Raw genomic sequence first — 27,289 nt, 5'->3', positions numbered from 1 at the left:
CGTCTAAAACACATTTATACTCTTTGATGGTGTAATTGTTGGTGTGCTTGAGGCACTGAAGAAAACAGGCTTTTAGTGTTACTATACCTTTGGGTCTCGCAGAAACAGAGCCTTGAGAATGAGGGAGTGAACGTCACCGATCGGTGGGTAGTGCATTAGGAGACCCAGGCACGTCTGATAGTTGCTGGTGATTACTGGAGAAAGAAAAAACAATACATATTAAGCTATAGTGGAACAGGCAATGTATTAACTAACTTTTGAAAACACAAGGAAATTATACAGGTGTAGCTAGTGGATAAGGAAAAGCACCACATGCCAATATTGTTTGGTAATTCTATTAGATTGTAGATAAATAGATAGATAGATAGATAGATATGCAAAAAAGGGGTCCGTGGAGCCTCAGTTACGAGTCTCAAAACACGGGAATAGCCAGATATCCCTCTCTCCAGAGAAGGAAGCCCATTGCCAAGGGGTGCCTCCTAATGTGGATGGATGCCTAGCCTTGGTAACCCTTGTCTTATGTCGTTATACTCGCCACAGAGTTAGACTTTGACTCACAGGGGCCACCCTGGTGTTTCCCTATTTAGGTCCCAAAGCTCGCTACAGAGTGAGGACCTGAGGGACTACGTATCAGGGTGGTTTGGTGCTCTCCCCATTAGGAGGCACCCCTTGGCAATGGGCTTCCTTCTCTGGAGAGAGGGATATCTGGCTATTCCCGTGTTTTGAGACTCGTAACTGAGGCTCCACGGACCCCTTTTTTGCATATTCAAATTTTGTATGGGACAATCAATGGAGACTCGTAAATGAGTACTCCGTTGGAATTTTTCACTGTTCTCCCTGAGTTCAGTGATTGTTGTGTTTTGTTGGTCTATTTATCATTGCCCCAGTAACCAGAATCCTGCTCCACACTGACAAGGGGCAAATACCCCGAAACTGCAGTCTGTGGATGGATGCCTAGCCTTGGTAACCCTTGTCTTATGTCGTTATACTCGCCACAGAGTTAGACTTTGACTCACAGGGGCCACCCTGGTGTTTCCCTATTTAGGTCCCAAAGCTCGCTACAGAGTGAGGACCTGAGGGACTACGTATCAGGGTGGTTTGGTGCTCTCTCCACTATAAGGCACCCCTTGGCAATGGGCTTCCTTCTCTGGAGAGAGGGATATCTGGCTATTCCCGTGTTTTGAGACTCGTAACTGAGGCTCCACGGACCCCTTTTTTGCATATTCAAATTTTGTATGGGACAATCAATGGAGACTCGTAAATGAGTACTCCATTGGAATTTTTTTACTGTTCTCCCTGAGTTCAGTGATTGTTGTGTTTTGTTAGATAGATAGATAGATAGATAGATAGATAGATAAATAGATAGATAGATAAATTAGATAGCTAATGCAAAGAAGAGATGACCGCAGTGTGCTGCAGTCATCTCTTTTTTGGATTATCTCCTATCCAGCAGTGGACCCAGGTGGGACAGCTGGCACCCACGCTTCATTATTGATCCGCCTGAGTGCTGCGAGTTATCACCTCTTCTATCATAGATAGATAGAATTATTAATGTAAAATACCTTTTTAACCTAAAATAGGCACTGTCACAAAAAATTTTTTTTTGACATGTCAAAAGTTTTGATCAGTTAGGGACTTGGTGTTCAGATTGCAACAAATTAGGAAAACGAGCCGGAAAAAGTCTGTGCTTTGGAGCGTTCACTCCTGGCTCTGTCATTTTTGGCACTGGTCAGTCCCATAGACTTTGATTATACAGCTGTCCAGGTCAGGAGAGAACACACAGTGCAAGGACTTCTCCTGGCTTGTTCTCCTGATCGGTCGCGGTTTGAACACTCAGACCCCGACCGGTAAAAACTTTTGACACGTAGTTTTTTTCATGCCAGGTTTGCTTTAATATGAAGGAGAATGTTACCATGCCCCATCCCCAGTGTCCTTCATGAGGGGGGCATTGTCCCATGTCGGCTATCTTATGGACAAAATCACCATAGATGAGGGCAGCACAGCCTGGAGGAGGGGAGTCTGATTTTATCTCTATGAGATACACAGGGAGCTGCTAAGGGCAGTGAGTACACATACTAATACTGTACAATAAACAATTTAAAGTGGTCAACCCCTTTAACACCTAGACGACCTAGGACGTACAGGTACGCCGTGGCCGCCTGTCACCAGACGACCCTGGGCGTACCCTAGATCCTGAGTTGTTGATGTGCTATTAAGCGTGTTCCAGAGCGGAGTGCGCCTCATAGCAGGTGGGGGCGGGGCTGCTGACTGTAGCCGGGCCCTCACCATTAATGGCAGGCTGCAGCGATCACGGTAAAGGTCAGAGGTGTACGGAGGGGACAGGTTGTGGACGGTCTTGTATGTCATGGTCAACTATTTAAAATTAATACATTGGACAATGGGGAGCCAGTGCAGGGATTGGCAAAGGGGAGAGGCAGAGGCAAAGCGAGGGGAAAGGTGGATTAGTCAGGAAGTAGAGTTAAATATAGACTGGAGGGGAGCGAGGGTGTTAGATGGAAGGCCAGAGTGAGGATGTTACAGTAGTCCAAGCAAAAGAATTTGCTAGAGTACCCCACTAAACCCAGGGCCCCAATGCTAAAAGGCAACAGAGCTAACCACCACGTTGTCCTCGGAGCAGAGTCTTAGCAGATCTGAGACTCAGTATTATCACACAATCAATGACCATTTCCCTAATATCTAGCTAACGTGTATTGGCAGCATTAGTGAGCTTCTTGTATTCCCTACCTCTGCTAACCCCCCCCCCCCCACCTGACATCTCCATCTCTGTCTGTGGTGCGACCATAGCCCCTACACAGAAAGCCTGCTGTCTTGGGGTTATGTTTGACTCAGATCTCTCCTTCACTCCTCATATTAAATCTCTTTCACGTTCCTGTAATCTGCATCTAAAAAACATCTCTAAAATCCGTCCCTTCCTTACTGTTGAATCTGCTAAAACTCTTATTGTCGCTCTGATCCATTCCCGTCTTGACTACTGTAATTCCTTACTAATCGGCCTTCCTTCCTCTAAACTCTCCTCTCTCCAGTCCATTCTCAATACAGCGGCCAGGCTCATCTCCATGTCCAGCCGCTATACCGATGCCAGGGCCGGGACAAAGAGTAGGCAAGGGTAGGCGATGGCCTAGGGCGCCAAACAGCAGGGGGCGCCACCAGGCCGAACCCGGAAGCAGCATACAGGAGGTGATTACATCAGCCCCTGCCGGGAGATACACAGGTCTGTGAGTCTTCTGCTGCTGCTCCACAGGGCGGGGGGAGGGGCGGCCTCCTGCTGAAGACACTGCTCGGGCTGAGCTCCCTTTGCCAGGAGGCGTCTGACCTGGTGCAGGAGGCCAGTATGGGGGAATGTGCAGCATTACACATCCCCTAGGCTCTGGGAGCTGCTCAGCTGTCGGGCCAGAGAGGAGGAGGTGAAGAACGGCAGCCTGCAGACACAGCACATGGGGACCAGGAAGTGTCTGCCTGTGTTTTGTGTCCTGGGCCTCTCCTGTCAGCTGCTCATGGCTGCATCATTATTATCATCATCATCATCAGCAGCAGCAGCAGCAGCAGCAGCAGACCCCTCCATGACAGTCCCAGGACGGTGAGGAGAGAAAGTGCAAGCAACCTAGCTGAGAGGTAGCTGTTTTGTGCCTGTGTATGTGTACAGCAACAACAAGAGTGTGTGTGTGTGTGTGTGTGTGTGTGTATATATAAGTGTGTGTGTGTGTATATATAAGTGTGTGTGTGTATATAAGTGTGTGTTGTGTATACATGAGTGTGTGTGTATATATAAGTGTGTGTGTATACATGAGTGTGTGTGTGTGTATATAAGTGTGTGTGTGTGTATACATGAGTGTGTGTGTGTGTGTATACATAAGTGTGTGTGTATATACATAAGAGTGCGTGTGTGTGTGTCACTCTGGTAGCTGTTTTGTGTCTGTGTACATAAGAGTGAGTGTGTGTGTGTATACATAAGAGTGTGCGTGTATTCATAAGAGTGTGTGTGTCACACTGAGGTGTAGCTGTTTTGTGTGTGTGTGTGTGTGTGTCACTCAGGTAGCTGTTTTGTGTGTGTGTGTGTGTTTACATGTGTGAGAGTGTGACTGTGTGTGTGTGTATACATAAGAGTGTGTGTGTGTGTGTGTATACATAAGAGTGTGTGTGTGTGTATACATAAGTGTATATACTGTACATAAATGTGTGTGTGTATATGCATAAATATGTGTCTGTGTGTAAATGCATAAATATATATACATAAAAATATATGCAACTGGGGGCAGCACACAGGGGATATATATGCAACTGGGGGCAGCACACAGGGGATATATATACAACTGGGGGCAGCACACAGGGGATATATATACAACTGGGGGCAGCACACAGGGGATATATATACAACTGGGGGCAGCACACAGGGGATATATATACAACTGGGGGCAGCACACAGGGGATATATATACAACTGGGGGCAGCACACAGGGGATATATATACAACTGGGGGCAGCACACAGGGGATATATATACAACTGGGGGCAGCACACAGGGGATATATATACAACTGGGGGCAGCACACAGGGGATATATATACAACTGGGGGCAGCACACAGGGGATATATATACAACTGGGGGCAGCACACAGGGGATATATATACAACTGGGGGCAGCACACAGGGGATATATATACAACTGGGGGCAGCACACAGGGGATATATATACAACTGGGGGCAGCACACAGGGGATATATATACAACTGGGGGAAGCACACAGGGGATATATATACTACTGGGGGAGGCAAACAGGGGATATATATACATATGGGGGGGGGGGGGGCGCCATTTGCCTTCTCTGCCTAGGGCACCAAAATTCCTTGTCCCGGCCCTGACCGATGCCTCCCCCCTGTGCCAGTCACTACATTGGCTCCCTATTAAACACAGGATACAATACAAAGTCCTCCTGCTCACCCAAAAGGCTCTCCACAGTGCTGCACCTCCCTATATCTCCTCCCTCATCTCTGTCTACCGTCCTACCCGTGCCTTACGCTCCTCTAACGACTTAAGACTTACAACCACCTTAATCCTCACTTCTCACTCCCGTCTCCAGGACTTCAACCGAGCTGCACCAGTTCTATGGAATACATTACCGAAGACTGTCAGACTCATTTCCAATACACAAAGCTTCAAACGTGCCCTCAAAACACATCTGTTCAAGCAGGCTTACCAGGTTCCCTAAATTGCCCCCCTCCCTCCCCCAAATACATACACCAGGCATTCAAGCGCTTAGACCTGTAGCAGGCAGGCATTGGTTGGTGACTGGTTTACCCACCTTTAACTGCACTGCCTTATTTATAAAGCTGGCCGGACCATGCTAAAAAGGAAAGACTTTGCCACTCTGCCATTTTGTCTCGCACCCCCTCCTAATAGTCTGTAAGCTGATGCATGCGAGCAGGGCCCTCACTCCTCATGTATGGATAACTATATGTATATCTCTGTAATGTCCGATTTTTGTCTATGTATGTACCCCCAGAATTGTAAAGTGCTGCGGAATCTGTTGGCGCTATATAAATAAAAATTATTATTATTATTACTACGCTAAAAACATAAAACAAGCACATACTGCCCCTATGGCAGGGACAGAAGCCCTCAGCCTCCCTTTACACAACAGGACATATTATTTATCACTTGGTTCCCCAGTTATCTTGACATTAGGAAATGAAATGAATAGCTTGACTCAGCACAGTAGCATTGCATGAAGCTTAACTTTACGGCTACAATTCACCTAGTAAAGCTACACTAAAAACAAACACAACCTGACAGCGTTAGAGTTGGAAGATCCGTTTCATGGTAATTTACTTCCTGACTGACAAAACACAATACCTGTGCTTAATATGCGGCTTTTCTCTTTGAGTACTGCTTTTTTTTCCCTCTATTCTTTTTTCCACTTCCAAAATCAGACATTTTACAAGGGCAATTACTAAACCCATCATTCAAAGCAGGTCTATGAAAACGGCATTTTTTTTTTCTCCAATCGAAACGCAAGCAATCCATCTGCTGTGGCTGTCAAAGCAAAGCCTATTAATGATGCTTGTTTAGTATACCATATTGACTGCCTGCAACAATACTATCTGTGAGTGCATTGCAAACAAGCATTCTTCCCCCTAATGCTTATTCTTTTAAAGCTGAACACAAACAAAAGTTTCTTGGCTCCATGTTTTTGACTGTAAGATTAGTATTATGCATGCAATCCACAAGTACGTAGACTACTCCCCATCAGAGGTTATAGCTGTGCCAGTCCCTGCATGTATAAAAACAAGCTGGTAGAAGAGAGTCTCTATGTTAATTCTTGTTGTTCAAATAACGAAAAACAACAAAACTTAGAAGACCTTTGTGAAGTGATGACAGACTTGCCCAAGATACCACCCAGTTGTGGATTAAATGTACCCTGGGCCCCAGGCTGTCCACCCAACCTGGCCCCCCCCGGCGGGGGTTGCTGATCTTAAAGGGGAGGTCACAAGGTCACAGCAGCACAGAGGATGTCAGGAGAGGAGGGTGCTGATCCTATAGGAAAGGACACAGTGTCACAGCAGCACAGAGGATGTCAGGAGAGGAGGGTGCTGATCCTATAGGAAAGGACACAGTGTCACAGCAGCAGAGAGGATGTCAGGAGAGGAGGAGGCTGATCTTATAGGGGAGGTCACAGGGTCCCAGCAGCGCAGAGGATGTCAGGAGAGGAGGCTGCTGGTCTTATAGGAGAGGTCACAGCAGCACAGATGATGTCAGGAGACGAGGGTGCTGATATTATAGGGGAGGTCACAGGGTCCCAGCAGCACAGAGGATGTCAGGAGAGGAGGGTGCTGATCTTATAGGGGAGGTCACAGGGTCACAGCAGCACAGCAGCACAGAGGATGTCAGGAGAGGAGGGGGCTGATCTTATAGGGGAGGTCACAGGGTCCCAACAACACAGAGGATGTCAGGAGAGGAGGGTGCTGATCCTATAGGAAAGGACATAGTGTCACAGCAGCACAGAGGATATCAGGAGAGGAGGGGGCTGATCTTATAGGGGAGGGAGGGTCACAGCAGCACAGAGGATGTCAGGAGGGGAGGTTGCTGATCTTATAGGGGAGGACACAGCAGCACAGAGGATGTCAGGAGAGGAGGGTGCTGATCTTATAGGGGAGGTCACAGCAGCACAGAGGATGTCAGGAGAGGAGGGGGCTGATCTTATAAGGGAGGTCACAGCCCCCCCCCCCAATTAACATGTTGGTTTTCTGTTATTGCCCTTTATTAACATATGGGGCCATCTGGCCCCTCTATGCAGCCTGCCCCAATAATCATTGTCCGCTGGTCCCACTGCCAGGCAGCCTCCCCTCCCCCCAGCCCTAAATGGTCCATGTTCCGGACCGGTCCCACCACCCCAGCGCCTAACTTACATCGTAGACGGGCACAGTACAGCACAGGCCGCTCCTCTGGACCGGAGCCTGGCTACGCTGTTCTGCGCTACTCTTCATCTTCGGCATGAGCGGCAGATGGCGGTGCACGGTGCTTAGACAGCTGACGCCAGGCAGACGTGCTTCTTCTCAATGCTGCATTGTCTCAAGGCCCGCCCACCTGGAGCAGCGTACAGCCGCAGCGTACGCATGCAGGGCAGGGGTCAGAGTCTCTGACCCCTGCCCTGCGTGCGTACGCTGCGGCTGTACGCTGATCCAGGTGGGTGGGCCTTGAGACAGCGCAGCATTGAGAAGAAGAGAGATAAGTGACGCCCGGGACGGAGGGGGAGTTCCCATAGTTCAGCTACCAGGCAGGCCCTGCCTGGTAGGGAATCGAGAAGAGGGGGCGGCGCCGCAGCGGACTCCAGGGATAGCGTGCCGCCAGCGCCAGAACATGATCATCAGAGGCCCTTGCTGTGTAGTAAGTACATCCTTAGTAATAATGTGGGCGGCGTGGCATGGGCCCCCCGGAGCCTCGGGCGGCCGCCCAAACCGCCCACATTATAATCCGCCACTGATACCACCAATGACTTTTCACATGTATGTAATCTTAAGGACTGCAATGCTTATGAAAAAAAAATAGAAATGTTTTATATTTTGAAAAAAACTAAACTAAACTAAAGTTTTGACTTAGGAACTCTGAGAGACTATCCTCAAGATGGGCCATCAATATCAGATTGGTGGGGGTGCATTTCCACTCTGTTCGTAGGAACTGCACCCTAAGGTTGCATTCACACCTTCAGTGTTCTGCACGGAACACGGACGGGGAATGCCGGTAACGGACTTCTCCCCCGCCCGGGCAGCATCTGTGATAAGATGCTGGGAGCGGGGGAACTGTACAGAGCTGATTCATTACATCGTGGCGCATATCTGTACAGTTCCCCCGCTACCAGCATCTAATTAGGGATGCTGCCCGGACGGAGGGAGAGTCCGTTACAGGCATTCCACATCTGTGTTCCATGCAACAAGGTATACTTATCCACTTTGCCCCCCTGCTGAAAGGGTCACCTTGTCTTAAACATTAGGCCCATAATGAGGCAAATGGGGCACAGTAATTCAGTGGTTAGCATTACTGCCTTGCATTGGGGTCTGAAAGTCCATAAAGTTAGTATGTTCTCCCCATGTTTGCATTGGTTTTCTTCAGTTTCCTCCCACATCAAAAACATATTGATAGGTTAGTCTGGAGAAATCTTAAACTCTTTGTGGCAAAAAAAAAAAAAAAAAAAAATTAACAAAACATATTTATCCCATGCAATCGTCCTTTACTGGCAGTGTTCCCATTCTGTTAGTTTCCACTGATGTCCCACTTTCTGCTCAGCCAATCACAGAGCTAGGAACACAGCCATGACCGGAGGTAGGAACAACAGGGAAGAGCGAGGCGGGTAGGTATGTCTTGTTAGTTGTTTTATGACACAAAGGGGGACATTTATTAAGTCCGGCGTTTTCTGCGCCGGACTTAAAAATGCCCCCGCAACTCCGGCGCTACAGAGATTTATGAAGAGGCGGACTGCCTATACATAAATCCTGTGCGAGCCGGTGCGCACGGCCGAAAACCTACGCCAGCTGAGGACTGGAGTAGGTTTTTGGCGTATCTTTAAAAAAAAAAAAAAAAAAAAAGATAAACCGAGCGGACCCCCGTTCCGCCCCCTCCACACCCCCTCCCGGCGTACCCAGCGTAAAGAGCCGATTTGCAAATATTTTATTCGCAAATTGGCCATTTTGCGAATAAAATATTCGCAAATCGGCTCTTTACGCAAAAAAAAAATAAAGTACGCCGGATGATACATGTCCCCCAAAAAGTTTAAGATTTCCCTGGAAAACCTCTTTAATCAGTAAGTTTTGGAATGTATAAAGGTACGGGAAGAAAACCCATGCAAACATGAGAAGAACATACTAAATTTATGGACTCCTGGACCTTAGTAAAAGGCAATAATACTAACCTCGGAACCACTGTGCGCCATTTGTCTTATGAAAAATCACCTTTTCTACTGAAACTAATGCATCTGAACGAGAACTTATTTACAAATCAATGCCACTAAAAACCTGTAAGGTCAGGCATGACTTTTGTGATCTTAATTACCCTTTTTATTTTACTCCCATGTCATGTTCACGAAGTGGTTCCTGCCAAATGTTAATATGAAACACTGTGTAACTGCAATACAAAACAGCAGACCTACAAAACTGCTATAACCAACATAAAGCCCCCCTTCCCCTAGGCTTCAATGCACCGCCCTCATGGCAAATGGTCAGTCCCAAGATTAGGAAATATAGTTGGATCATATTATAAACTATAATTTGCAAAGTTGACCTATAATAAAATCTGATACAAGTAAAAATATCTGGTAAAAACAACAATCTAACAAGGACCAATACATAATATGCAACACTATAAATTACAAATCAGATTCATTAAGAGGTATTGCCACTTCTAATCAAACAAGTCTCCTGTAACATCACTTTTCGACTGATTTAAAGCTAATTACTTAAACAAGTAAAGACATGAATGAAGTAAATAATGAGGCAAATAATAAGGAAAATCTTGCAAACCTCCTAGGTTAATTAGAAATGATGCCTTATTCTCCCAGCCATTAACTTGCTTCCAACAAACCCAGTAAGAAAATACAAAAACACATCAGAGTTGAACACGACACATAGTATATATACACCGTCTGTAATTATTACTATTATTATAATTGTGAGCTGGTATTTAATAACCTACGCTACATACTTAAGGCTTAATGAACACAACGGTCCAACACTCCTGTAATGCACCAGTCATTGCTCATAGCTTTAATTCTATATAAATTAGTCTCTGTAATTACTTCTATTTCGCACTTTAGATTTGATCCCTTTCCATTGATTCTCTTTCATATTATCTGGACTTCCCATGCTGTCCTTGCAAAAATGCTGCAACTTACTATGAGATATATAATGGGTTTTTTTTCCATAACTTTAAATGTACTAAATTAACTCTTTAAAATAATATTGTACAATTAATTTATCAGATTTGACATTTGCAATTTTGCCAAAGCCACACTAACAGAGACTAGGAGGTGCGTCTTTTGCGACTTGGAGATGAGGCTCTTTAAGATTCCTGGAACAGAGTTGCCAGGATTACTGGGTAGAATGGGGGTTAGAGAAGTTCCCTTGTTTTGGGGTACGGATATTGGCAAAAGGGTCTTTCAATGTACTGTACAAATGTGTCCACCCTTACCTTTCCCTGAATTCAATAAATTCAAAGTATGGTAAGGGGAAATATATATATATATATATATTTGTATTGCTTACAGTCCTGTGCTGCTCCAGTGTCCCTACCAGAAGTGACGATGCCCCTTTCCATGGGGCATTGATACACTTTGCATGGGACCACTAAAGTGAATAACTGCCATCAATACAATTTTGCTGGTATCCCAACATATACTGGTGACGTCCTCAGAAAATGTCATCTGACTGGGGCCTAATCATTGATAGCAAGTACAAGTTTAAAGAGGTTGGCCACTTTATAGTAAAATTGTTCAGTATTAGTAATTGTATGCACTGCAAGTACTGACAATAGCTGCCCGTGTGCCTCGCAGTGCGATATCGGGCACTCCTCCTGCAGGCTATGCCATCCTGATCTGTATGCTGAATGGAGATTCTATCCATGTGATGGTCGAGCATGCAGAAGCTTGTGACCATGCACTCCTTCGGTGTCTTCCGTATGCCTGTATGCCTATGGAGGACACTAAGGGCAGGGCATGGTCACCATAGGGCAGGATTACACAACCTGGAGAAGTGGAGCCTGACTTTAGCTCTATGGGGCACACAGGTAAGTGCTGTTAGTACAGTTACTAATACTGTACAAAAAGAAGAAAACTAGCAGAAACAAAAAGAAATCCTAGTTCAGGTATATACTTCATAGTGACACCAAAGAGAGTGATGGGAGAGCAATCACTTGGCAATAACTATGTAAGTAGTGAAGTAGGAAATAGAACAACCTGACATCTTACTGTTCTTGCACACCAGTCCTGTTTTTGATGTTGGAGGAATATCTGCTCCATCCTCCCCAGCTATTTCTCCATAGCAGGTATGTGACTACCTTATGTTACAAGTTACAATTTATTTTTCAAGTTTACGAATTGTCAGAATTTTGCTTCTCCTGACCTAGTTTTGTCTGTCGCATACATAACAATCCATTTCTGTAACTGCCACAAACTTTACAGTAACTCTGAACACAGAGCCTAATGCTGCCCAAACACAATCACATATTAATGTTTATTTAAATATTCCCCGACGCATTTATGATCTTGTCCAAAATGTACATATAAAAAAACTCAGATTTTTAGGTGATTTATCAAGATGCCATTACTTACACTTCACTGTTTTTATCAATGTCACAATAGTATATTTACATTTATATGGAAGTGTACAGCAATTTATCAAAGTATTATGCAGTAGCATCACCTGATTTGATACAGACTTTATATGCAATAAAGCAGATTTAAGGGTAACAAAAAAATCATTGAAAATCTGTATATATATATATATATATATATATATATATATATGTATATATACACACACATATCTATCTCAATCAATCATTGCAGTCATTTCTGTGGCCCAACCTGGAACATTATATATATAATGTTCCAACCTGTAACATAAGTTGACTAATATATTTTAAACTATGATGTTAACCGATTGATCGGTGATGTTTCATGGATCCACACAGATTTAGTGACAAGAAATACACATAGTATTTCATATGGATGTGCCATCAGGGTTGTTGTCACTTTCTGTTGGTACAGTTAGACATGGTGGCAGAAAACTGGATCTGTTCAGAAACAGATACAAACAAATGCAATATGATACAACGGGCCGTCAAATAACAGACAGTTGATCTTATAAATTTTCTACTGTTTCCTGCAAGAAACATACTTATTTTTAAAAACTGAAAAATTTAAAGGAGTTATTCCAGCAAAAAAATAAAAAAATAACTCCTTCTTGATTAAAGGTCATTGATGTACGGATGTCCAGGTCACAATGGAGCAATGTTCCTCCTCACCTTCTAAGGACTATATATAATGCTTTTATTTTTTCGCCTACAGGGCTGATTTTGAGCCATGATCTATTCTAAATCTGCTATCCTGGTATTTCCCCCCTTCCCTCATCTTTTAATTTACGCCGTTCACCATGATCGAACAATATTGTTATATTTTAATAGATCGGATAACTCTGTATGACAAATTTGTTTTTATAATATATATATATATATATATATATATATATATATATATAAGAAATTCAGAATGAATGCAGCACTCGTGTAGCGATGAATGTGGTGCCAGGCGGTATATACCAGTGACCACCCGGTATAAGTATATAAATCAGAAGAATACCGCAGCACTCATGGGATAGAATTCAACACAACGTGTTTATTTCCCCAAACCGCGACGTTTCGCTCTCCACACTGAGAGCTTTTTCAAGCAGACTGCTTGAAAAAGCTCTCAGTTTGGAGAGCGAAACGTCGCGGTTTGGGGAAATAAACACAATGTGTTGAATTCTATCCCATGAGTGCTGCGGTATTCTTCTGATATATATATATATATATATATATATATATATATATATATATATATATCTGTATAATGGGATAGCAGGTGATTTAAACTTTTATTAGGGGAGCAGGGCCGTATTTACCACTAGGCACCCGTGGTCCGGTGCCTAGGGCAGCACCTTGCAGGGGGGCAGCACCAGGGAGCAGGGGGACAGAAAAAACTAATTTTTTTGTTTTTATTTTTTTAGTTTCCCTCCTCCCGTTCAGACTTGCCAGTAAATCTGGTGTCTTTTCCAGGGGGGTGGGGGGTATGGTGGTATTGGTCAGGTCTGGTATCGCCAATAGGTGCGTGTAGATGGGGCGTCCTCAGGTTTAGTGCCTAGGGCAGCAGCAGCTGTTAATACAGCCCTGTAGGGGAGCAATCGTTATCCTCATCCCTGAGATGCCATTGCAGAGCATCGCTCAGTATTACTGGCACTGGAGGCAGACTCTATGAGAAGATCGCTGATCCAACAGGACGGAGGTATTACTCCTATGCCTGTCAGGTAAAGTGATCATGAAGCTGTGGGGGTTCTGATCAGTCGGTGACAGGTACTGCTACTCTCACAGGCTCCGTTTCACACCACAATCAGTATAGATTGCGGTGTATAAGGGATTAATGATTGCGGATGCTATTGTGTGTGGGGCTGCTCACACTGAAGCAGCCTCTGACACATTAAAACCCATATTTTATATATATATATATATATATATATATATATATATATATATATACATACATACACACACCTACTGCATGCAGCATTGTCAGAGGAAATGTACTGTATATGGCTGGGTTCACACTACGTATATTTCAGTCAGTATTGTGGTCCTCATAGCAACCAAAACCAGGGGTGGATTGAAGACGCAGAAAGGATCTGGTGAAATTGAGTGGATGGCCGCCATATAACAGTAAATAACGGCCATTATTTCAATATAACAGCCGTTGTTTTAAAATACCAGCAAATATTTGCCATTAAATGACGGCCATCCACTCAATTTCAACATTGTGTGAACAGATCCTTTCTGTGTATTTAATCCAATCCTGGTTTTGGTTGCAATATGAGGACCACAATACTGACTGAAATATACGTAGTGTGAACGCAGCCTAGAGCTGTATGGCTAACGTGAAATGCTTAATAAAGTTATACTTTTTTGTTATAGAACTTTATTAAAGAAAAAAATATATATAGCTGGTTCCATCATTGGGGCCACTAGTCCTCAGTCCACTAGAACTGAGCAGTAATACCCCACATAACCTAAGGACAGATGTATCATTGTTTTTGGCAGAAAGCAACTATGTTTTGCTAATACTGGATAAATCCATTAAGTAGGAATGATAAGTAGGGATGAGCGAACCGGCTGAGGTTTGGGTTCGTATAAACCTGTACTATCGGCTTCTGATTCCCGCTGTCTGCCCGCTCCGTGGAGAGGGTGGATACAACCTTGAGGACCGCCTGGAAAACTGGGATACAGCCATAGCCATAGGCTGTATCCTAGTTTTCTAGGTGGTCCTCAGGCTGTATCCACCCTCTCCATGGACCGGGCAGACAGAAGGAATCAGAAGACGATAGTTCAGGTTCATACGAACCTGAACCTCAGCCGGTTCACTCATCCCTAATGATAAGGTCAACTGCTGCGATTTTATTACTATTTTTCCAAAACCTTGATGTTTTGGAAAAATAGTGATAAACTCACAAAAGATGGACTTAATATTCTCATACAACGGTTTATTAAGTGTCTGTGAGGACTGAACAAGGTCTAGTTCAGTTAATGGGTGTTGATTTGTGCCACAGGAGTGCTGGTTTCATATTAGTTTGTTTTAACCACTTTAAGGGTCATGCAGGAAAATGATACACTGTATAAAGAAAGGACTTTAATACTTACATGCATCCCTGATATATAACAGCATGGCTACAAAAATATAATCCACCAAAGCTAGAGTATTGCTGTCTGCAAATAGAGCATCCCAAACCACAAGGAGGTCCTGGAGTGGAAATTCTCGACCAAAGAGAAGTCGCACCCATCGTCTGAAAAAAAAGTAAAAAAGAGATGCCAAATGAATTATTGTAAAGGGGTTCAAGACATACAAAGCATAGCACAGTATAGCTCATATTACACTGTTATGTTTATGGGGAAAGTTGCTTTTTTTAAATAAAATTAGGTATGTATTTTATCTCTTTATACACTAAGACTAATATCACAGGAATGTATAAGAGCAATTATAATGTTTATTTCACATATTAAATTGGTATGTTAACATGATGCAGGATGTGCAGTGACTAGGTTTCTATAAATACAAACAGGATTAAGGCTGTAGGAAGGTGAGCGCAAACAGAAAGAACATCCGACACTTAAAGGTGAAAATGCAAAGTGACACCTTTATATCTGTTTTTTCCAAGAATTAATGATATATGCTGCTGGTATTTACAGGTTATGTCATATAATCTCCAATAATCTTCTATGTGAAATGTACAAATTGTTTTTGCTTCTCTACATTGTGTCAGTCATTCATTTTTTGAAATTTATTTTGGCACTGGCATCTTTTGTGAGAGTCCCCCCCACCCCCTTTTTGCAGAAAATGTCTCTAATAGGGATATGCAAATTTACAGTAGGAATAAAGCAAATCGCTTCGTTCCTACCGCTATCCTTCTGCTGAGAAAAGATGGATCCAGTCCTGAGAAACTGGAAGTATTTTCCCAGGACTGGATCCATCTTTCCTAGCACCTGGGGAGGAGCCACAGAAAGACTTCAAAGCCCACAGCCTGATGAGCAGAATGCCGGTAGGAACAAAACGCTTTGCTCCTTCTGTAAATTCGCTCGTCCCTAGTCTCTAACAATCACTAACATATATTTGACATAGCATTTAATACCTACTAATTCATACTATACATTTATCCTATAGAACAAAAAAGAGCATCATAACAAAGGTAAAACTTTGCAAGTAGGCTAACGTATTCTGTGTGCTAGGTATCAATCTGTGCAACTACAGCATAATAAGGTCTTGTGGAGGTCTGGTCACAGCAGCTTTGGTGACATGAGGGGTTCTACAAATTATTACGTTAAAGCATACCTACCAACTTTTTGGACGGCCAAAGAGGGACACTTGTGGTTCACTCTAGGAAAATTTTACAGACATTTCTATACTTTTTAATTTAAGGATGCAATCATACATACAGGATCTGCTGAAGATTGATGCATTTAGTTACACTGATATCTGCAAATCTGCAGCAGATCCTGTATGTGTGACTGTATCCTTAGGTCTCATTCACACAACAGTAACCCTGTCTGTAATTGGGGACAAGCCACTGCGGACAAGATTACCAATGTGTTTCAGTAACTGTCCGCATTTGCAGGGATCCACTGTCACATAGGTGACACGGACGCACAATGGCCTAATAATGTTTTTACAGCACGGATCATGTCCCCAAAACGCATCCGTAACACCTACAGATGTGTGTATGGGGCCATATGAACTGCATGTGTGAAATGATGTGTGAAAGGGGCCATAATATCTCATGATTCATCTGAATATAACATTTTTAGGATCCCCTACATGATGGAATTATGCAGGAAATATGCAGGTTTGGGTCTATTATACAGTAAGAAACCAAACACTTTCTAGAGCAAAATAATAATAATAATAATAATAATTTATTAATGTAAATCTAATTCCTAGGTCAAAAAGAGAGACATGTAAGGGGAAAAGAGGGACAGAGGGACGTGGATTACAAGAGGTATAAATGTTATGGCTGATTATGCTAGCTAAATAGAAAGGGTTCCTGTGATGTTTAGTGAGGGAGAAATTATAGATCACTCTGATCTTTACCTTTGGAGCAAAAGTGTGGCTATGATTGGCAGTCACTCCCGATCATGTGGGAACAATTCTAGCTGTTTAGGAAGCCCTGCTAAGTAAATACTCATATGACTGATTATGGGTATTGTGGGATAGTTTAAAAAATGTCCAATCTCAGTCCTATCTAATGAAATACATTAAAAGGATTATTCATTGATAAAAAAATAAAAATCTTATATATAACTAGGGGTTGTGTAAAAAAAAAAAAAAAAAAAAAGTAGTGATTAGAGATGAGCGAACCTGGAGCATGCTCGAGTCCATCCGAACCCGAACTTTCGGCATTTGATTAGCGGTGGCTGCTGAAGTTGGATAAAGCCCTAAGGCTATGTGGAAATCATAGATATAGTCGCTGGTTGTATCCATGTTTTCCAGACAACCTTAGAGCTTTATCCAAGTTCAGCAGCCCCCGCTAATCAAATACCGAACGTTCGCGTTTGGATCGACTAGAACCCGAACCCGGTTTGCTCATCTCTAGTAGTGTTACTTACCTATCCTGATCCTGCACATCTGTATTCTATCACTCCCAATACCTGCTCATCACTGCTTTTTCCTGGTTCCTGTGACATGTTTTCCCTGCAGGAACTGCCTGCCCAGCCAATCATTGACGGAGGTGAAACTGGCTCAGAAGAGCAGGCACATTGCAAGAACAGGGAAGAGGCAAAGATGAGCCATGACTGGATGCATTAGAAGAATGTAAACTGGGGTAGGAGAGTATAACTTGTTTATTCCTATACCAAAAGCTCTATACATACAGTATCCCCAGACAACCCCTAGAAATGTGATCATTCAAAGGCTACAAAAATGCACTATTACAGGAATAGTAAGGGTTCGTAACAAGATCATAATGCATAAAATGTCAAGCAAAAAAAAGATACAGTATAAAACAGTTGAGTGTTACAAAGTTAGAAGATGCACAAAATGGAAGTAAGCTAAAGCAAAGTAACCGTCAAATGTATTCGATGAAATTATAGTGGATAATGGTATTAAATTAATGCTAAAGGCAGCAAAATCCATTTGACTATGGTTTAAGTGGTGTTTCCTAATCATCTATCACTTTTAAAACAATTTTAAAGAAGGTTGAACCAAACATTTATTTTAATCTAATGGACAAGTAATACAAATGTAAAAACAACAAAAGATCCAGTTCTGAGATATGGGTTCACGCTTTCAATTTTTTGGTGTATTTTTTTAAATATTCTTCATAAGAAACCCTTGAATCACATGAAAAAAGAATCATATAACTGTTAATGAGAAAAATGCCACTAAAGATATGCAACCCAAAACTGCAAGCACTAAAACACACTAGTTGGGAGGAAAAAAACTGTATCATAAAGCAGCATAATAAGTAAATGATTAATCCCAGCAGTTTTTGTGGTTCTTTTTCAATGATAAAAAGCTGTGATAAAATAGGACATGTGAAAGAGGCTTAGAGAATAACTGTTCAATAAAAATAACTAGCCTTTTAATGACATATTCTGTGGCACATCTATTTAAAGGCGATTTCACAAGACCAAAAAAACCATGTGGTTTGATCTAAAAAAAACAAACAATAAAAAACACTCTGTCAATTCAACGGGATACAGAGCACTGTGTCCCTGCTCAAAAGCTCCCACTAAAGTCAGTGGTAGCTTCAGGACAGGACTTTGCGATGCTGACCACAGCTCAGAGTAAACCATGGTGTGGCACAAAGGTGCGGGAGGTCTCCACTTAGTATGAAGGCCCATACCTTACCAAACACAGAACAAATTACTAAAACATACATGGCATGTGTTGGTGTAGTTAAAGAGTCACTGTCATATATATATATATATATATATATATATACATATTTTTTTTTTTTTTTTTTCAGAAATCAATAGTCCAGGCAATTTTAAGAAACTTTGTAATTGGGTTTATTAGCCAAATATGCCATTATCTGCATTTAAAAAGCCTTTTCCCAGGTCCCCCCCTCCATCCTCTTTTCCATCCACTGCAAAAAATCTGGAAATTGTGACTTGTTGCATCAGACGTACCCAGTCTGTTCTAGGGAGAGGGGAGGGGGGAGGAGGAAGGAGGGAGTTAGCCGACAGCAGAAAGCAGATAACAGAGGATTACAGGCACGGAGCTGGGTGACAGCTGTAATCAGAGTTTAGAGAGGCCAGTGGTGACTGTCAGAGGAGATAGAGGGTGAGGTATTTGTAGATTAAGTCTTTGTTGTCCTGTTTTGGTCTTTTATTTAGCTCTCTCCATAGGAGAACAATGAAGACAGGGGGGAGAGCTTCAAACTGCTTTTTCATGATAAAAATGCATTTTTCGGCTAAAAAACCCAATTACAAAAGTTTCTTAAAATCGCCTGGACTATTGATTTCTGCCAAAAAATGTTCACAACAGTGACACTTTAAAAGCAATCAACTGTTTTCTATAGTATTTCTTTGCCAGGTAAAATAAATCTACTAAAACATTAAAGGGGTTATCCAGTTAGATAAAATACATGTGGAATTATCCGCCCTACTGGAGACAATTCATTCCCCTATCAGTCTTCTTCCTCCAGTTCTTAGGCTTTTGCTTACTGCTGAAAACACAGAAAACTGTGTGTCAGCTGTTCTCTCTGTCTCCTCCTCTTCCCCCTACCTTCTGAAACAGCTAATGTAAGCACATGTAAACAGCCTCCCTGGCCTGCTGTATCTGGATTCTGTGATGCCAGGAGGGTCATTTACAGTGAGGTCAACAGCAACTTGACCACAGATTATTCCTCCCATTATTTCAGAGCGCAGAATAAACCGGCCAGGAAGCTGTTTACATGAGCTGTCTTGGATATGAGAGGGAGGATGGGGACATGGAGTGAACAGCTCGCCACAATATTCTGTGTCTTCAGCACAAGACAGCAGGCTCAGAAGTGGAGGAAAGAGACTGATAAGGTAATGACAGGTTTGCAACTAATTGTTAAGGCCCTATTACACAAAACGAATATAGTCCGCATTCGGACGATGTCGGCGGTTACGGACGATAATCGTCACGTGTAATAGAAGATAACGATCAGCCGACATGAACAATGTCGCCTGATCATTTTCTGTCTTTGTCTTTCAACATGTCCACGTCAATTTCACACACAGTACAATCAATATGCTAGCTGTTGTTGGACAGAGATATGTTTCTGAGTATACTGTGCAGAAGAACAGACTCCATCACCAAAGCTTACATACAGGTTTCAATGTTTGTAGTCAAGGAATATTAAAACACTAAGGAAATCTCTATGAGTTGGCAATTATCATGTTATGTGCCTAAGTAAGCGGCACCACAAATAATTGAAGGGAAGAAAATCACACTACATGGGTGAATTTCCACCTGCATGCACATGTGTTATATCAAATCATTGGAATGTGATATGGTAGTGATCCAAAATTAGAAAAACAAGTCAAATAAGCTTTAAATTATGTCTGAAACACCTGGCGGTTTGGTATGTGACATAAAAATTACGTTTTAAGTAGAAAGGAGGATGTAGATTGGATCATTGAAGTTGACAAGCGTTGTCCTTTCTCACACACATTTATGACTGAAGAAGTTCTTTGCAACAGTGACAGGAAAACCCAGTGATTAATTTACTATTTTACCTAATTATTGACAAATGTTATATTATTTGTAGCTAATTATTACTTCACTAACTCAGAATAATTGGCAACGTAATTAACAAACAAGGGAAGAGTTAGGAAAGCATTGACAATATTTGCATTTCAGGATTACGCATTTTTTTGCGAGTTTGGTCATGCCAAATAAACCATAAATAATATGTCAATCTTTGTTTTTGTTTTTTTTTAAATCTATGATTCACATGAGGGTAATTTATGAAGTTTAAGCAAATTTACCCGATACCTTTGGGAATGATACAAGTGTTGTTCCCATTAAGACAGAAGCAGCTTTCCAGCCACGTACATATAACTTTACAGATATTAAAGAGTATCTTTTGAGTTTACTCTTTTGAAGCTCTCCCATGTACCAAACAACACCTTTCCAGCTACCGTGTATGATACTACTCCTTTCCAGCCTCTGTGTACCAGACCACTCCCTCCCAGCTCCTGTGTACCAGACCACTCCTTCCCAGCTCCCTTGTACCAGACTACTCCTTCCCAGCTCCCGTGTACCAGACTACTCCTTCCCAGCAACCCATTGATCCCCTAAAAAACATAAATCACACAGACAATTTAAAAACAGGAGGAGTCAGGACAAATATTATACATACTTATACAAAACAATTACATAAATAACACTAATACAAATGACTATAACATGACTCGTATGGTACTATGTATGATTGCACTGAGTGAATATGCTTCAATCCCTATCTATTGCAACAACCCCAAATAGCAGCAAATGTATATTGGACACACTATATATAGCAGCATACACTTGATTGTACATAAATCCAAATTCAGACTGTATGTATGTATCCCTGTAAGGATACAACCAATGATTGCACCTATGTCCCTGTACCTATGTATAACAAATCCAAGCTGCAGAGTTGCTAAACCACTGAGATGATTCTCAGAGAAGTGTATCGGGATATATCACTCACCCACACTGGATATCCTGACTCCTCCACTCCACACCCCAACGCGTTTCGCCGCTCAATGACGGCGCTATGACGCCTGATCTGTGGGTGGAGACTTGAAGGAACATGGCGTCCGGACGGCTTACCATGCGTTCACGGACGCGCCGGTAAGTGAACACCGGACACTTTGCATAATTGGCCACCAGACATAGTTCCCCCTTATAAGGCACCATACACTCCTCCTATCCATCGCTCCTGGTAAAAGCAGCGGCGAAACGCGTTGGGGTGTGGAATCATACATAGTACCATACGAGTCATGTTATAGTCATTTGTATTAGTGTTATTTATGTAATTGTTTTGTATAAGTATGTATAATATTTGTCCTGACTCCTCCTGTTTTTAAATTGTCTGTGTGATTTATGTTTTTTAGGGGATCAATGGGTTGTTGTTTTCTCAATAAAATTTAATTGGATATATAATCAGTATTTGTGGATTCAATTTGTTATGGGGTTATTGTAGGTTTAGTATTCTGGTTGACCCTGTTTAGTTTGGTTACTATTGGGCCAAAGTTTGGATATTCTAATGTAGGTTGTGTATACTCCTTCCCAGCTCCTGTGTACCAGACCACTCCTTCCCAGCTCCTGTGTACCAGACTACTCCTTCCCAGCTCCTGTGTACAAGACCACTCCTTCCCAGCCTCTGTGTACCAGACCACTCCTTCCCAGCTTCTGTGTACCAGACCACTCCTTCCCAGCTCCTGTGTACCAGACCACTCCTTCCCAGCTCCTGTGTACCAGACCACTCCTTCCCAGCTCCTGTGTACCAGACCACTCCTTCCCAGCTCCTGTGTACCAGACCACTCCTTCCCAGCTCCTGTGTACCAGACCACTCCCTCCCAGCTCCTGTGTACCAGACCACTCCTTCCCAGCTCCTGTGTACCAGACCACTCCTTCCCAGCTCCCGTGTACCAGACCACTCCTTCCCAGCTCCTGTGTACCAGACCACTCCTTCCCAGCTCCTGTGTACCAGACCACTCCTTCCCAGCTCCCGTGTACGAGACTACTCCTTCCCAACTCCTGTATACCAGACTACTCCTTCCCAGCTCCTATGTACCAGAATACTCCTTCCCAGCTCCCATGTTCCAGACCACTCCTTAGAAGCCCCCTGTGTACCAGACAACTCCTTCTGTGCTTTCCTGTGTACCAGACCACTCCCTTCCAACCCCCCATGTATCAGACTACTCCCTCCCAGCCCTGTCTACCAGACTATTCTTTCCCAGCTCCCAGTTTGCCAAACTAATCCTGTCCAGTTCTTGTGTGTGCTAGACTTTTTTCCAGCTTTGTTGCCAGACAAATCCTTACCATGTAGTCTGTAATCCAGACCAATCCCTGCCCTGTGTCTCAAAGTATGTCTCAGGCTACTCCTTTCTAGCTTGTATGCATACCAGGTTACTTCTTCCAAACTTTGAAGTGAGCCATACCACTGTTTCCCAGACTATATGTGTTCTGCAAAATGTGATCCTAAGTCCTCTTATTGGCAGACCACCCCTTTCCAGCCCTTTCTAACCTTTTTCAAACTTAAAGAATTTTCCAGCATGGGAGTTATTTTGAGCGAATGTCGCACAATGCAGTGAAAACTAGAGCCCAGCTATACTGACCTGATCCAATACCTGCCTCTACTGTTCTGTAACCGTCTGGTCCCAGCTGCTGTCCTTTTTCTACTTGTTCCTGTGATGTTTGTTAAAGGGGTACTCTAGAAAACCCTTTTAAACAGCTACTACCCCCTTAACTAGTTGCTGTGATATTTTAGCATTTGCTTCCCAAACCAAATGTCACTGGAACCTTGAAGAATCTGAGAGCAGAGGGAACCAGACACTATGAGATCAACATGAGGACAATGGGTCAGGTGAGTACAGTGAGTTTTTCACTGCACTGAGAGACATTAACTAAACATACACCTGAGCCCAGAAAACCCCTTAACCAGTCTAAGGGCCCTATTCCACCGCACGATTATCGTTAAATCGTTCGAATCTAAACGATAATCATTCGGTTGAAATGCAGTTAACGATTAACGACCGAACGAGAAATCGTTGATCGCTTTATAAGACCTGGACCTATTTTTATCGTTGCTCATTCACAAATCGTTCGCATTGAATAAGACGTTGTTCAGTCGTTGGCAGTAGATACAAACGCAATAGCGAAGAAAAAACGATCGCAAATACGATCATAAGTAACGATTATCGTTCCATGGAAATGAGTGAACGTTTTCAGGTCTTTCACAATAGCGGTCATTTGAGATCGTTAACGATTATGTGAACGATAATCGTCCGGTGGAATAGGGCCCTAACCCAACTCCTGTATGCTTATCCAGTCCCCAATGATGAGGTGATAGACTGCTCCTTCCCAACTTGACAGACAACTTTTTCTGTCCCTGTGTGTCAGAACACTGATTCCTGCTCCATTGCGTTCCAAAACTATTCTTTCCTATTTTCTGTGCAAGATAACTCTTAATTCTTTGTTCCTATAAGCACCAGTTAACATATGCTGCATGCTTCTTATACAGCAAATTGCACTATGCCCTACAGAGTGGCCAGTAAAAAAAATATACACCATGGTCGTTCTTTTTTTTTTTTTTAACAATGGGAGCTTAAGGGCAAAAGATGCTACTGTATGCTTATACACCTGCCAGAGGTATATTTCACAGGCTCCTACATTGCAATACAAAGACACAAAAGAACAAAAAGTTAAGTGTTAGGTTACGCTACTTTTATTGATATTGTTTGAACTAGCTTCCTTTAGATTTACATGGGTACATCTTGAAGTTGATTGTTATGTCAAAATGTTTTATCTGTGTAAAGCTGGAGTTTGTATGGCTGTATGGTTGGATACATACACAATTTTTAGTGGAAGAGATATGATATGATTGAATACAGCAACAGCTCCAGTGGTATAGGCCCTCAATCCAGGCTTGGAAGGTCAACAGTAATTGGTAATTCACAAGTAGGCTGTCTGATCTATCAGCTTTTATTAGCATCAAGCCTTTCATTAGGGCCTTGAAAGTGGATTAACAGATTATCACATAGTCTCAATTCTGCTGGACTAAGGGGGTTATTAAGGTTTAGAAAAACATAGTCGTTTCTTCCAGAAACAGCATGTCTCCTGTCCTCAGTTTGGGTATGGTTTTTCAGCTCAGTTCTAATAAAGAAAATGGAGCTGAATTTTAATACCACAAATCACATTGAGTCTGCTTGCTGGAGTGGGGTGGCATAATGTACAGCAGCCAGACCCTGTAGTCTTCATTCCAGGTACACTAACAGCTCAGTGTTACATTGATTTGGTTGTGCAACCACTGGTAGGGCCAACTGGGAAGTGTCCCAGGAGCTGTTTTTAACATAACATCAGACTGCATTTGCTTGTGTTACCATGATCAGCCTGCAGTGGACCTTGATAACTTGTTTGCCCAAGTGCATTCAGCATGGCAGAACATTTCTGAACCATTAATTTTATTACATCTACTCTATTTATCCATTCTGATCCTGTGATTTCCACAATTTTTCCTTCTTGGTGTTGCAATTTTAATTCTAATGTAATTTGTTGAAACTAAGGCCTGATGACCTTATGTAAGCGAGCACTGACCTGCTGGATTGGGGCTTGCTTTCTGAGCCCATACACAGCTCGATAATCATGCATTAAGGGCTGTACATATGTTGCAATTGAAATGATAGAATCAGGGATTTGATCAAATCACTAAGGGATTTGATCAAATTCCAGGAAATTATGAAATGGCCAAGTCCCTCCATAATTTCCCTGAAGAAAGTCAGTGGTTTGAGCAAATCACTGACTTTCTTCAGGGAAATAATGGAATGGAATTCTATCATCTTTTAGACGGTACGATATATCGTACGGAAATTCGTTTTGCAATCGCTTAAGCCTATCGCACACATTGGTTAAATTGGCGAACGAATGTTTACACTGAACGATCTGCGAATTTTTTGCGAACGACGATTTCAGAACAGTTTTACACGTACTCAGAACAGTTTTACACGTACGATTATCGTTTGAATTAGATCATTATCATGCGAATACGCACGATAATCGTTCCGTGTAAACGCAGCATAATAAGGCCCTACGGGGCAGACTTCTAAAACTGCCCTATAATTAGTCATATAAAGTAAGACTGCCAGTGTAAGAATGGACCAAATTTATCATGGCGGCTCATCTTTAGGCACTTTACACCACCTATCGACTGGCTTATTCCAACATTTTGCACCTAAAATTAGGCCTATAGTGTTATATCTAAAACCAGAGCTCCTTACTGCTAAGCCACATCCCATTAGGTTTAGAGTGCTTTCAACTCATAAATAGTAAGGAAATGGTTAAAAAAAAAGGTAGCACTGGGTAGAAAGCATGAAACAGCAATATACTAAATATCCAGCTTTATTCTCCAAACAATGTTATTTTACGGGTTTCAGTTATATCATACTGTCGTTTATAGAGTTGGGATAAATGCAATACAGATGGATTTGATCTATTGTAATTAAGTCCCTTTTTTTCCTGACAAGGATATTTCTGCCGGCGCAGCTAAGGAAATCTTTGTAATCTCATTGACATTTAAAAATATTAGGTATCCCAGCAATGATAGAAAGGGACAAGAGAAACCCATTCTTTTTGAGACAGCTGGCTGCGGTTTTAATTATTACTCTGTCCTATTAATCTTGTTTTGCATCTGTTACACCTGCACCATGAAATGTTCATAGGGCTGAGTTTTATCACTAGCGATAATATAATAATTCATATTTTACCAGTCTTCCTTGGCCATTATACTCGGCAAAGAAACAAAAAGAGGCCATCAAATGCTTCCCCTACCAAGCAACAAAGAATAACATAAATAATCTCCTAATGACAAAAGCATTAGCTGCAATAAGCAAATGTTCCTCGAGATTCTCACCTGACCTGTTAAATTAGTGCCGAGTGCAAAGTAATGCAGACAATGGCAGCTTTCACGTTGTTTATCTAACTGCGGCATCTGATTATCTTAATTCCTGATAATTTCTGGTTGCGTCATCTGAAATAACTAGACTAACTATGCCTGCGAGGTCTCGCTTCCCATCCTACAGAGTGACATGTGACTAACAAAACAATCAGGTCTAACACAAATGGCGCACACATACACCAGGTCAGAGCTCCCTCACCTCTACTCCTCTTTGCATTTTAACATAGTTTGCCATATTAGGTAAGTAGAAAACACCCAGTTGTCAATATATACACGCAATGGCTATATTTATATAGTATATGTATGTATATTCACTTTGTATAATGGCCGTTGTTGGCAGTGTCAGACAAAGGCCGTTGTTTTACATGTTCATCCAGCCAATACTGCATTATCGGTCAGATGTACATTATTTCAAAATCCTTCAAATCCGGCAGCCGTATGGGTGTGTCTAGAAATCGATTAGCCATTGATTTCCAGGCACATATTGTGTGAAATGTCAATTATTTGGGGCTTATGCAGATCAATTATTTGTGCGGCCTTATTGAGCAACGGCCATTGTTCAATACACTGTGTGAACAACAGCCGTCGTTTCAATTCATTGCAATGATGTTCATTTTTTTTTTTACAAGAACGGCCGTTGCTTTAATCGGCAACAAAGTCCGTTCTTGTCAGAAAAAATACATAGCGTGAACATAGCCAATACCAAATTTACAACTAGCTGTGCAATGCTCATATGGTTGGCAGTGGAGATGAGCGAATTTACAGTGTAAAAGGAGCAAAGCGCCCGTTAGCTCGGCCGTCGTCTTCTCGGCAGGCTGCCTTTAAACTCTGGGTGCTGTATCCAGCTTCTTCAGTCAC

The 27,289-nt window shown here is 42.4% G+C and overlaps 1 protein-coding gene across 3 annotated transcripts in view; it reads right to left on the bottom strand.

The window, feature by feature from the left end:
- Positions 1-27,289, bottom strand: part of TBC1D5 (TBC1 domain family member 5) — a 404,938-nt gene that overhangs the window by 91,404 nt on the left and 286,245 nt on the right. For all 3 annotated transcript variants that reach the window (XM_069958701.1, XM_069958699.1, XM_069958700.1), the window contains 2 exons: positions 14,946-15,088; positions 88-194 (listed from right to left, as the gene is read on the bottom strand). In XM_069958701.1, coding sequence (XP_069814802.1) covers positions 88-194; positions 14,946-15,088 — 250 coding nt within the window. The remainder of the gene's footprint in view (positions 1-87; positions 195-14,945; positions 15,089-27,289) is intronic.

This window comes from Dendropsophus ebraccatus, chromosome 2, assembly GCF_027789765.1.
Source record: "Dendropsophus ebraccatus isolate aDenEbr1 chromosome 2, aDenEbr1.pat, whole genome shotgun sequence".
Taxonomy (NCBI): domain Eukaryota; kingdom Metazoa; phylum Chordata; class Amphibia; order Anura; family Hylidae; genus Dendropsophus; species Dendropsophus ebraccatus.
Note: the sequence above shows the minus strand (reverse complement) of the source record. Positions and strands in the feature narration are given on the sequence as shown.